Source organism: Lipotes vexillifer, unplaced genomic scaffold, assembly GCF_000442215.2.
Source record: "Lipotes vexillifer unplaced genomic scaffold, Lipotes_vexillifer_v1.1 scaffold1457, whole genome shotgun sequence".
Taxonomy (NCBI): domain Eukaryota; kingdom Metazoa; phylum Chordata; class Mammalia; order Artiodactyla; family Lipotidae; genus Lipotes; species Lipotes vexillifer.
Window position 1 is genome coordinate 824,315 of NW_006784622.1, and position 12,877 is coordinate 837,191.

General features: G+C 37.9%; 1 protein-coding gene across 5 annotated transcripts in view; it reads right to left on the reverse strand.

The window, feature by feature from the left end:
* DLG2 (discs large MAGUK scaffold protein 2) overlaps positions 1–12,877 on the reverse strand; it is a 1,040,068-nt gene that overhangs the window by 683,435 nt on the left and 343,756 nt on the right. For all 5 annotated transcript variants that reach the window (XM_007456974.1, XM_007456973.1, XM_007456975.1 and 2 more), the window contains one exon: positions 8,999–9,049. In XM_007456974.1, the coding sequence (XP_007457036.1) occupies positions 8,999–9,049 (51 nt within the window). The remainder of the gene's footprint in view (positions 1–8,998; positions 9,050–12,877) is intronic.

Genomic DNA, 12,877 nt, shown 5'->3' on the forward strand with positions numbered 1-12,877 from the left:
GGCTCTCTCAGCGGGAAGCCTCATTTTCTCAGATGAGCTTACTCCATGAGGCAGGAAATTCATATGGCAGCCACACTTACACCTCACATCTCACAGCTATACTGCCCAGCTGGAATGCAGCACCTCTCATCCCCCAAACTCCAGGGTGAAAAATCCTGAGGAGCACTCTTTTTTTTTTCTTTTTTTTCTTTTTTGTGGTACGCGGGCCTCTGTTTTGGCCTCTCCCGTTGCGGAGCACAGGCTCTGGACGCGCACGCTCAGCGGCCATGGCTCACGGGCCCAGCCACTCCACGGCATGTGGGATCTTCCTGGACCGGGGCACGAACCCGTGTCCCCTGCATCGGCAGGCAGGGCTGGACTCTCAACCGCTGTGCCACCAGGGAAGCCCCATGAGGAGCACTCTTACTGGCTCACTTTGGCTCAGGTATCAGTCTGTAGACTGTACATCAAATCCCTAAGAAAAGTTTTAAAAGTAAAGATTTCTCATGTTCCACACTCCTGAGGCTCTGATTTATTTGGTCTAGGGCACGGCTCAGGTATCTGTATTAATTTTTTACTAGCTTGCCTGGTAATTCCAATAAGTAGCACTAGACCAATCAACTGTATGACCAGGGGTACTGTGACTGGCAGTTGGTCCCGGAATGATGTGGTTGGAATGGGGCAAGGAGCAGTTCCCCCAAAGGAGGCTGTTCTTCTTGCAAGTTGTAATGTGCAAACAAAAAGAATAGCTGCTCACTATATCTCTACAAAATATTTTAAGGAGGTATTACAGCATCTGAAGCAAATATCATAGCCTGAAACTATTGAAAACAAAAGAAAACACTGTAACTGCTTGTCTAGCTGGGAACTAAATTCTTGTGAACTGACAAAGAAGGGAAGCTAGAGCTACGAATAAGTGTGGGGTTATTCTAGAGGAAGCTATGGCTGCAAACTCAGGGCAGACTCCTTTTATATACTTAACATGCTTAAAAAACACATTGATAATTGGGCACACATACATTTTGGAGATTACTTAAGAAGCTTATCATTTATCATAAATACAGTCTCTCTCTCTCTCTCTCTCTCACACACACACACACACACACACACACACACACAAAAGAAAGGCATACATTTGCCACTTGACTTAGCCCTAGAATCATAGCCTGAAGTTATACCAACAGTGACATCTTTAAAAATAATGAGGCTTAGATAAAGATGTGAGTATTCACTTTATAAAAACTAATAATACTGAGAATCTATGCTGTTCTATGAACTATTTTAGGCATTTTACATATGTTATTTCTATTTTTCACAGCAATACTGTAAAATAGATATCAGTGTCACATTCATCATGAAGAAAACTGAGGCTTAATAGGTTGTCACTTGTTCAAGGTCACATAGAAAGTGGCTGATTCTGGATTCAAAATAAGGTCTGAGTTCAAAGATTGTGCTTCTTGGGCTTCCCTGGTGGCGCAGTGGTTGAGAATCTGCCTGCTAATGCAGGGGACACGGGTTCGAGCCCTGGTCTGGGAGGATCCCACATGCCGCGGAGCGACTAAGCCCGTGCGCCACAACTACTGAGCCTGCGCATCTGGAGCCTGTGCTCCACAACAAGAGAGGCGGCGATAGTGAGAGGCCCGCGCACCGCGATGAAGAGGGGCCCCCGCTCGCCACAACTAGAGAAAGCCCTCGCACAGAAATGAAGACCCAACACAGCAAAAATAAATAAATTAAAAAAAAAAAAAAAAAAAAGATTGTGCTTCTTTTTACTGCTTATGTGAATCTACTTTTGTTCTACAAATCTTGCAATACCTTCCACAAAGCCAATAAAACTTTGATCAAAATTCATACATATTAAATGTTTTTATATCTAAATACACACTTAGGTTTGGATGGTATCTATGTCCTTAAATATACATATGTGTGCATATATTTCAAACACACTAAAATATACACTGATAATTGGAAATACATAAAATTTAAGAAAATTATCTAGCATTAAAAATTATTTAACTAAAATAGAATAAGACTGTGCTATAGCTTACTATATGAAACCCCCTCAAATATCTTCAGGACTCTGGCTTTTTGTTCCTGTTACTACTAATTTGAAATAGCTAAAGAGACCCAGGAAAAAGTCAGACATTTAGAAACCCTAAAGCCTCTACATTATTTGAAGCAATAGACCCTTAATTCCATTTGAATTTAGGAATTTTCATCTGCATGAAAACTCAATAGTGTGAGATAAATAAATTTGGCCTAAGTGATTCAGACATCCAATGAATTTCTAACTAATTTGATACCTGGATGAGTCTGGAAAGTCCATCAGTAGACAACTCTGATGGGTCACTTCTTACCTGCGGTTCACAAATACTGTTTAAAAAATTCCCATATTACCCACCTTATACCCCAAACTCGGTTCATCTGTAGGAATTTGCAGGGTGCAATAAATCAGTCACTTTTCTCTGCCCTATAAATCTGTTTATTTTAGCATGGGTCAAATAATAAGTAACAAAAGTCAATGATTTATATTTGGGAAGATGGCTCAGCTCTTTGATTTTTTTTTTAATTGCAAAAGAATATCCCTGACTTGTCAGACAGAACATTCGTATAGTGTCACATGGTCATAAATTGTGCAGCTGTCAGGAAAGCACTGTAAATGTTCTTTTTTTTTTAGAGGCTGGGGGTAGGGGTCGGCAGATGGTCAGATAGTCACTTCAACATCTCTGCTAAAGTGTAGACATGCATGCTGGTCAGGGTTATGAAGGCATGATGAATCTATTATCCATGCTGGGTCAACTAGCTTCTCTTGATACAAATCATGTTAGGGGTACGTAACCTATTAACTTCATACATGGATAATGGATAAGTCACTCGGAGGCATGAACTTTATACTCAGCTACCTTTATTAATGTCACAAGAGCTGAGGGTGTCAGAAAGGCTTGAAATATCACAGGTGTCCATCGCTGAGAGGCCCAGATTGTGTTAATGAATTTCTTGGATTACTGTCTAGGCATCTTTGAGTTCCTTGCTCTCTCTAGCATTTTCCCATCCTACAAAACATCAGAATCTGTTCTTCTAACATTCTTAACATATTTTGAATCATCTCCTCTTTCATCACCATTGACAGAATTTAGCCATTAATTATATGTCTTAAATGGCATACCTGCATCATCTCCTGAATCCCATGTAATGTACGCCCAATATTGCAGCTAAAGTGATCTTTTGAAACCACAAGTATGATTATGTCACTTTTTCTGCTTAAAATTCTCCAAAGGTTCTCTACTGCCTTCAAGATAAAATTTCAAATTTAAGTTTAAATGTTATCCAAGGCATCTATATTCCAAGTCCTCTCCATCTCCCCAGCGTGGTCTCTCCCTCTCCGAGTCCCACTTCATACCTTGAAATGCAGTCAGTCATCCTGAACTACTTGCAGTTCCTTCAGCATGTTACTTTTCCATGGACCCTTGAACATTTGCACTTGCCGTTTCCTGAGAGGCCCTCTTCTTCTACTCCCTTCTCCATGGCTAGCTTCCTCTCACCTTTCTTAACCCAAGCTCAGGTATAATGCCTCAGGGGCGTACTCCATTCCGGGCCAGGTACCCACAGCATTCTGTTCTTCTTTATGGTTTCTGCCTAGTTACTTCTCTGTGTCCTCCCCCAGGTGGTGAAATTTTATGAAACAAGGTCTGTGCCCAATGCCCTGGTTCAGAAAGTGTTCAACACCTAAATGTACAGAAGACATGTGTGGGATTCACCATGTGTGGCAAGTGGTCAATGCATTGACCAGTGATGCTCTAGGAGAGGAGTCATCAGCTTGTCCTCGAATTGTCCAGTGGCTTTCCCTTTTCTTTTTATATCATCATAGTAATATAAAGAACACTGTAATAAAATTCCTTCCATCAGAGAACTCACAGATCAGTGGAAAGACATTTTATTCATCACTTAGTGTGAGAAATTCTCTCCTTGTGTTAATTTATGAAGGGGCACCTTTCCTAAGAGGGGAAGTCAAGAAAAGTTTCTTGGAGAAAAAACACTTGAGCTTAATTTGGTGCAGTTTAACTTAGTGGCAATGAGCTTAGGTTTTCATGTCTGTTGGGTATGGGGCTGAATCCTAGTTCCATTTTTACTAAGATTGTGATTTTTGACAAGTGAGTTAATTTCTGAGTTTAATTTAAAACACATACAGCAAAGACCGTAACTTCATCATTGGATGTCTGACATCTAACCAAGTAACTGGGGAAGAAAAAAGGAAAAAAAAAGGGAAAGCTGGTATGAAAGGAGTTCTTGTTAGATTAATGTAAATTGTTCACTGACACTGGGAAGCTAGGTTTTAAGCTTCCACATTGATCCTGATAAATAACACTTGTGAGAACTACCACATTAGCATAACGGAAATGTTAAGAATAATTATGATGCATGCTGTTCTAAACCTTTATCCTAACTCATGTAATACTCACAAGAGTCCTGGGAGGTGATTACAAATACCTTAGCCTCATTTTCAGATGTGGAAACTGAGGCACAGAAAGGTTAAGTATTCAACTCACAGTAACTTGACCAGCAAGTGATAAGAGACAGGAGTCAAACATAGGCCATGTGTCTCTACTTGACTGTACTTAGAGGCAGAGCACAGGCATAATCCAATCATCCACCAAATAGTCACCGAATGCATACTACATTCCAGATACTGTTCTAGGCAAACTGGATATAGAGTTGACTATATATATAGTATACATTTAGGGGGGGCATAGATGTTAACAAAGCAAACAATAATAAGTACTATAAATTTCAGATATTAGTAAGTACAATTATAAAAGAATAAAGCTATGAAAAGGAAAAAAAGTGTGATAGGGAAGCTGGCACTACTTTAAATGGGGTACAAAGGAAACATTTTTTTCTGAGAAGGAGACATTTGAGTTGACATTTAAACGATGAAATGAGCAAACCTTATAAAGAGCTGACAGGAGACTTTCCCAGGCATATAGAATACCATATATAAAGGCCTCGAGTTGAGAAAAGCTTGGCATTTGAGGACTGATGAGAAAGTCAGTATGGCTGAAGTGAAATGTTCTAGAAGTTGATGGTCAGGGCATAATACTGGAGAGAGAAGCAGAGGTCAGATTGTATAAAGCCTTGTAGGTGATGATAATGAGTGTAATTATCACCTCTCAGAGGGTTTTAGGAATAAAAGCGGTATGATCTGGTTTATATTTTGAAAAAGATCACTCTGGCTACTTTGTGGAGAAGAATGGGCAGAAGTAGAAGTTATTGCAGTGGTTCAGGCATGGGATGATATTGATTTGGACCAGGATTCAGCAGAGCAGGTGCTAAGATGCAACTGATTTTGAAATATATTTTTATGGTAGCACCAGTAGGACTTGTACTGGATACTGAGGGAAAAGAGTAATTATACAAGACTCTTAGATATTATTATTGTTTTGGGGGGCCTGAATTACAAGGAAAATAATAGAGCCAATTAGTTAAGATGACGAATATTAGGGTAGAAGCACCTTTGGCCCTAAGAATAGTGAGTGCAGGGAAATCATGAATTCTGTTAGGAATATATCAAGTTTAGAAGATCTTCTTAATGTTCAGGAGAGATGCCAGCTGGACAGCTAGCTGTACACATTTGGAACGTGAGAAAGAGGTCATGACTTCAGATTTGGAAATCTGAAGTTGATAGTTGGTATTTAAAGCCATGGGTCTGGATGAAATCACCAAGGGAATGAGGAGAGATTACGAAGAGGTCTGTGTACTGGGTTTCTGGAGTGTTCCAACAATTAGAGGAAGAGCCGGTGAGGAGACTGAGAAAGGGCACTGAAGACATGGTAAATAAACAGGAGAGTGTTTTGCTCTGGAAGCTAAGAAATTAACATCTTTGAGGAAGGAGGCAACGACAGCTGCATCAAATGCTGCTGAGAAGTCAGTTAGGACTGAGAACTGATGCTTGTATTTAGCAAGATGGGACCTGCTGTGACTTTGATAGGGACTGTTTTAGGACTACTGTGAGGATGAAAACATGAAATAGGTTAAAATAAGAAAAGGAGGTACTAAAGTGGAGTTGATGCAAATAGACAATTTCCCTAGATTTTTGGTTAAGCAAAATAGAGTAATGAGGCAATAATGGGGGTGGGGAACATTGGGTCAAGGGACATACTTTTTCTTTAAGATGAGAGATATTACATCATGTCTAAATTAAATTTATCTGGGAAAAAGCAAGAGAGAAACTGATATTGGAGAAGAGAGAGGAGAAAACTCCAGAAGCAAAGTCCTTAAATGGATAAGAGGTTATGGAGACCAGGTCACAGGTGAAGAGCTGGCCTTGGAAAGCAGCAGGGAAGATTCCTTTATTGTAACGGGGAGAGCACACTGGTGGACCTGGCGGTAGGAAAGTAAGGTGGTTTTCATTTGATTGCTTGGAGTTTCTCAAGGCCATATGAAGAGAGATCAATAGTTAAGAGTGAGGATGAGGGAGGGAGTGTTTGAGATTTGAGGGAAGCAAATGAGATATGAAACTTTTGTCCCAGAGAAAGAGAAAATGATTCTTCTAAAGAAATTTATAAGAATTGCTTGGGTGTTTTGAGCGTTCATTTGAAACCAATAGTTATAAATTTAAAGTGAGATGACTAGGTGCTTCTCTAGCTATGTTCAGTTACACAGGTGCTGGCATGGAGTAAGTAGGAAGGTGTAGGTCTAACCAGGGTAGATTAACAAGGGCTGAGAGTTTGCTGGATGAACACAAAAAAAGAGAGAGGGGAAAAAAATGTTGAGCATGCGAGAAGGGGAATTAGAGTGATGGGACCAGGAAACATATGCTATAGGGGAGGAGGTAGGGGAGGGCATAAAGAAGGGTGAAAACAGGAGGTAAATGGTGAAATCAATAATCTGAGGTCCCAATGGGGGTGAAGAATTTTTGGAGTCGGGGCAGTAGAATAAATGTTAAGGGCAGAGAGGAGGTGGTGTTCTGAGAAGATGATGCTCGACACAGAGGTCTTGGAGGGGGTACAGCTAATGGCCACCACAAGGTTCAGAGTGTGATCAGGAACCCTAGGGCAGGAAGTAAAGGAAGAGAGATGGCAAGCTGTCTCATGAAGCAAGTAAGCATCAGAACACATACTAGAAGCCACAATTGTCTGACTCCTAGAGAATGTTCTACCTCACACCTATGTTAGCTTCTAACTATTTCTGCCTTGTAAAGCCAGGGTAACTAAATGGCATTTTAATCAAGATGTATATATGTGTGGGGTTCAGAGACAGAGAGGTTGGCCTCATAAGCGTGAGACCTGTGTAGTTGAACAAGGTCTTACATTTAGAAGGCTCCTGCTGTTGCCACCTTTTAATTCTTACTAGTTTTTAAACAAGGGCCTCATGTTTTCATTTTGCACTGCATCCCACAAGTTATGTAGCTAATTCCAGAGAGAAGATTAGTAATTTAGAAGGAGAAGTGTCTTCTCTTTTCTCATTGGGGCTAATTTTCCACAAACCTCACTTTTCTCCATTTAACATGCCTTTAAAACTTTATCAAAGTTCATAATGGAAGTTTTAAAGAACCCATCTGTCAGACTCTTAACTTTTAATGCAAATTTCCTTTTAAAGCCACATAAAAATTATGCTGGAAGTGAGAAATTCCCTGACTCAGGAAAGTGAATTATCAGTAAACTGAAAAGGAAAAATACATGTAAATGTAGATCTAGAGTCTGAGTTCATGCTTGAATGATAGCTTAGGAAAAATACTTACATTTTTATTTTTCAATATATGTGCATTGCATGTTTATTATGGAAAGTGTAGGAAATAAATATAAACAAAAAGAAGTAACTAAAAACTACCCAAAAATCCTTAAGAAGAGTTAACCACTTTTAACATTTTGGTGTATATTCTTCCAGGCTTTATGTAAATAGTTGTGAATGTGTATTATTCATATATAGCTTTATTTGTGTTTATTGGATTATATTTAAATGTCATTTTTAAACTTGATTTTTAATTTAATAATAGAGTCTGGTTGGACCACCTATCCTTGTAATTAAATATTTTTCTCAAATACAATTAATATAACTCAATTTTCTGTTATGTGGACATATAATAATGTATTATTAAATACTTGGCTTTTTCAGTCTTCACTATTATAAACAATACCCATATGAACATTCTTTGTAGACTTGTGTATTTCTATAAGTATAACTCTTGGGTCAAAAAGTGTCCATTTTAAAGCTTTTGATCCATGTTTCTAAACTGCTCTTTCATGGCTACTCCAATTTCCAGGCCCACTCAATGGCAGTGAACATTAACCTTCCTTTTAAATGTTTTGTCAATGGGGTTGACAAAAACTGTTTAGTACCATTGTTTTCTTTGTTCAATAATAAGGTTGAGCAGGTTTTTGGATGTTATTGGCCTTTTCTTTTTTGATGAATGCCCTGTTAATACCTTTCAGTCATTTTATTTTCTATGCGGTCTTTGGCCTTTCTTTTGTTCTTCTGTAAAATATCTTTATATATTAGGGTTATGGTACACAGAATTTCCCTAATTTGTCAAACCCATGCCAAGGTCTTAACAACACACTGGCAGAGCTCTGCAGGGTTGCTATGTTTTTCTCTATGGGGGAGGTTTTAAAATCCATCACTTGTTTTTTTAAACTAAAAAATGCATGGTAATGGTAGTTATGAAGATAGTATTAATATCACATAAATGAAAACATTTTATAATATATCTTAAAATGTACAGAAACACATGTATAATGAAAACAACAGGAAAGGAGTATCATACAAGCTCACTGAATATTTGTCTTTTCTATTCATTTCTCCAAATCCTGGCAATGTAGTTTACATACTGAACATTCTGGTGATTCGGTCTGCTTGTCTCCATGCCCTCCACTGCAAGCATTTCATTAATATTCTCATTGTGAGTGCTGTTAGAAATTTCCAGGGTATAAGACACAATTGCACATTTTCACAAGACAACCCATTAGGATGCAGAATGTGGAATGCAAGATTAGGGTTTTGGATTACTGGGTTTTTTACTTACCCTCTCCAGTGTAATTTCTTCAAACTCATATTCAATTTCTGTCCCATTGACCTGTAAAGAGGAAAAAAAATAGAGAGACATATTAAATACATTTTGAGGAGGAGAGAGCTGCATTTTAAATAACATTAGGGGGTTAAATTTCATCCTGGCTATGAATAAACCACACTTTATTGACGTTTGTGATTGTATGTTTTCATCCAAATGAAATATAATCCAAGCTATTCTAAAATATGAGTGAGATTCTAGAAAAAAACGCTTATTGCATCCCTTAGAATTTTGTGATGTTTGGGGGAGAGGAAACAATACAAAATGTGCACTGTGAGTTTACAAAGAATAAACCAACTAGGGGCAATGTTACAGTTACAAAGGGAAAACATTTCCTAATATCTTTAAAATTTTCCAGGAATAGACACTAAAATATGACCTTAAGAAATCAGTGGCAAGGGCAGCACAACCATATGACATTTCTGGCTGTAAAACAGCATTAAGAATGACCATGTCAGATAAGAAATGCCTTTTCTTTATTGGTTCAAGCTCAGGTAGTTTATCCCCATTATCCTCTTGTTATATTTGTTGGGAAGCCCTGGACCATAGAGCCATGCCTTCAGTGGCAATGAGAAGAGAACAAACCAGGACATGTTTGAAATTCCTAGTGAGAAAGCATTTTCACCATCCAACCAACCCTTAAATTTATTTAAACTTACAGAGAGAACCATTTTAAATATAGCCAGGCAACATATAATGTATGCCTTAGATTTCAACAGACATGAATATAGAATATATGAAGAGCTACTTTAAAATAATCTAACAAATATTCAATTCCCATTTTTATCTATCACAGAGCCCTTCTCAGGCAGACAAAACCTCTGAGCAAGAAAATTCTTGAATAGGCGGTCTCTTTTTTCTTATATATGTCTTGGCAAAATCATTCACATTTAGAAATCAGCCAGAAAAATCTAATTTTCAACCAAAAAGCCATACTTTTTGTCATGTTCTAACTTCAGTTTACTGTCCCTTCCTTAGAAGAATTTAAATATAGTTCTTGCATATTGAGAGCTCTATGGAAGGCAAGGATCAGATAGCCCCATTACCTAATAGAGGCTGGCAAAAAAGAAATGATGAAGGGGGAAAAAAGTGAATGAATGAATGAATGAACTAAGTAATTAAATTATTTATCTGATTTATAAACACAGACGCTTGTGGGTTCTCTTCCATAAGGAATTTGTATATGGTATCATTAATTGAAGGCATAACACTATCATCAGCAAATAATAAAGAATGACAATAGACTTTACTTATGTGTGTCCACCAGCCACTTAGAGCATGTTTTTGATTTTCTAATTACATGAGCTAATTGGGGAATCACATTTTACTGTGTTACTACATTATCAAACAGCCCTAAACCAAATTTGATTTTCTGGGCTTCAGCAACTTAATGACTCAGAGAAGAGAACCTGATGATGTTAGAACTAAGCTTTAGCAGCTTTATAGACATATTTTTGTTCTTCACACGTAAAAGTACAAAAGGAAACTCAAAACTTCCTGTATATATGTGTTTCCATATTAATCCTTTTTATTCATAACTTTTTTTAGTTGACAGAGAGAAGGCAGAGAGGGAAGGCTGAGTCAATGTGATGTGTTTTAATTCTCGCAGTATGGCTCCATGAAGCTCTTCTTTGCTTCAGTGCTTCTCTAGAGTGGAGCCCTTCACATTATTAAAGTGTTGCAAACTGCAGAGAAAAAGACAACTTCAAAGAGAAGAAAACAAGCCTCAGATAATAAATATCAGAGGTGAAAATTCTGTTAGGAAGTGCTTAAAAGGCAAGAATATTTTAGTGACACACACTGCATAGCTGGGGTCTACCAAAATCTTTGCTGAACATTTGTATGATCATATATGTTGACTTTTAGATCCTAGAAGCATTATTTATACACAACCTAATCTGTATTCAGAAGTTCCCCGGTCAGCTAGGTGAACCACTGATGGCTTACATTTACTCCACGGGTCTTTAGTTTTCAACCCAAGAAAATTATGTCATTTGCCTAATTCAGTAGCATCCAGGATCTCTTTGTAAGAGGGGAAGATGACATCCAGGTTGGGATGTAACCTTACCTTTAAAAGAAAATATTCCATGACTACAACAGGATTTAGTGAAATTATAAAGAAGTGAAAGGATTTTAGCATAGGTGAAGTAATATTTCAGCCTTTAATTGAGGAGCATTTAAAACATGGAATAATAAGAGCCAGAGTGGGAATTTAGGAAAGACATTTAAGAGGTTCTAGTGTTTACTGTTTCGTCACTAGGAGAGCATGATCTATGTTCTGCCTAAGGACCTCTAAGATAAGAAATCCTACAAGGTCCCTTGGCAAGGACCTTGGGGGAAAGAATGAAATAGAAAGAACTAAGAATACCTCCATTCTAAACAGAGGTATATAAGTGTACGCTGTGACATTTGTGAAAATTCAGTTAACTTTTCAGAAGAGTACACCAATTCAACAGTCTTTAAATATTTTTTCTTCACATTTGCTTAGAAGAATGGTTGCTTACTGAGTGGTAAGGAGACAAAGGCATGAACAGTAATTCCCTCCTAGTCATAATTTCGTGTATTCTTATTCAGAAAAACCAAGAAAAACTGTTGGGAATGGCTCCCATCATCTGTTGGGGGGGCGTGGTTTACAGACAGTCTATTGTTTGAACTTGTCTCAGTGGCCTCACTCTACTCCCAATTAGTTTGACAATATATGCCTTTTAATTCACAAAGGATTCTCTTCCGGAAAAATACTGCCAATTATATATGTTTGTTTTTTTTTTTTTCTTGAGCAGTAATACTTCCTGTGATATTTAAGCACCCTGGTAATGTTTTATGATCCTGATAGTTTGGAGCTTGTACAGCGGCATGGTGAGGGCTCTCATTATTTCAGATCTGGCTCTGACCATCACTGACAGTCTCCCCTCCACCTGGAAAAGTGAGAGGATTGGCAGTATTTTAGACATGGAGGGTCACTAAAGTAGATGGAATTTCCCAGTTTTGAAATATGTTTTTCTTCAGATACTTGATTTTTCTGAACCTAATGGTTATGTAGTGACAGCTGGTAGGTTTCCATGGTGGCTAGAAAATCAAATTGATGCCACACATTGTCCTGCATAGTTATGGGCACGTAGCCTTCCTGGCCTCATATGGAAGTTAAGATAAGAGCATAACTTACGGAAATTCAAACTTGGTATTTAAGGTTCTAATTTCATAAACTTTGAATATTTTTCATATATTTTTCTCTCTCTGACAGTCTTTAGGTTAATTTCCCTGATTTTTCTTTTTTTCCCTTCAGTGCTATAGTACCACCTGCCTGGGTGATAATATAATTTGATTTGAGATCTACTTTTATCTCCTGAAAAGAGGTTTTTCATGAATAACAGATGTGAACTAGTCCATGTTTTAATGCTCGTTAATTGGAATCTTAAGTAATGATTTCTTTGATTTTTTTTGTTCTTTTCCACATTTGTAATTTCATTAAAACTAACAGCATACTAAAATGTAAGATGAATGAATTTTTATACATTCTCATATCACAGATGAAAACAAATGCTAAAACATGAATATCAAAGTGTTGGCTTCTTAGGACTAAACACAATTCCACCCAATGAACAAGTATTGAGCATGCATAGTGTGCCAAGTGATGTGATAAGTAGTGAGAAAATAAAGACTTTATGACATTATCCCTATTCTCAAGAAACATACAGTCCTTGCGGGGAAAAGTCTGGACCTGCCGAAGAGGCAAGAGACTTTTTCTTCCCTCTTTATTTCCTGGTGCGCGAGGAGAGGGGACTAAGAGCGCTGCTTAAAGGAGCTCCAGAGACGGGCGCGAGCCGCGGCTAAAAG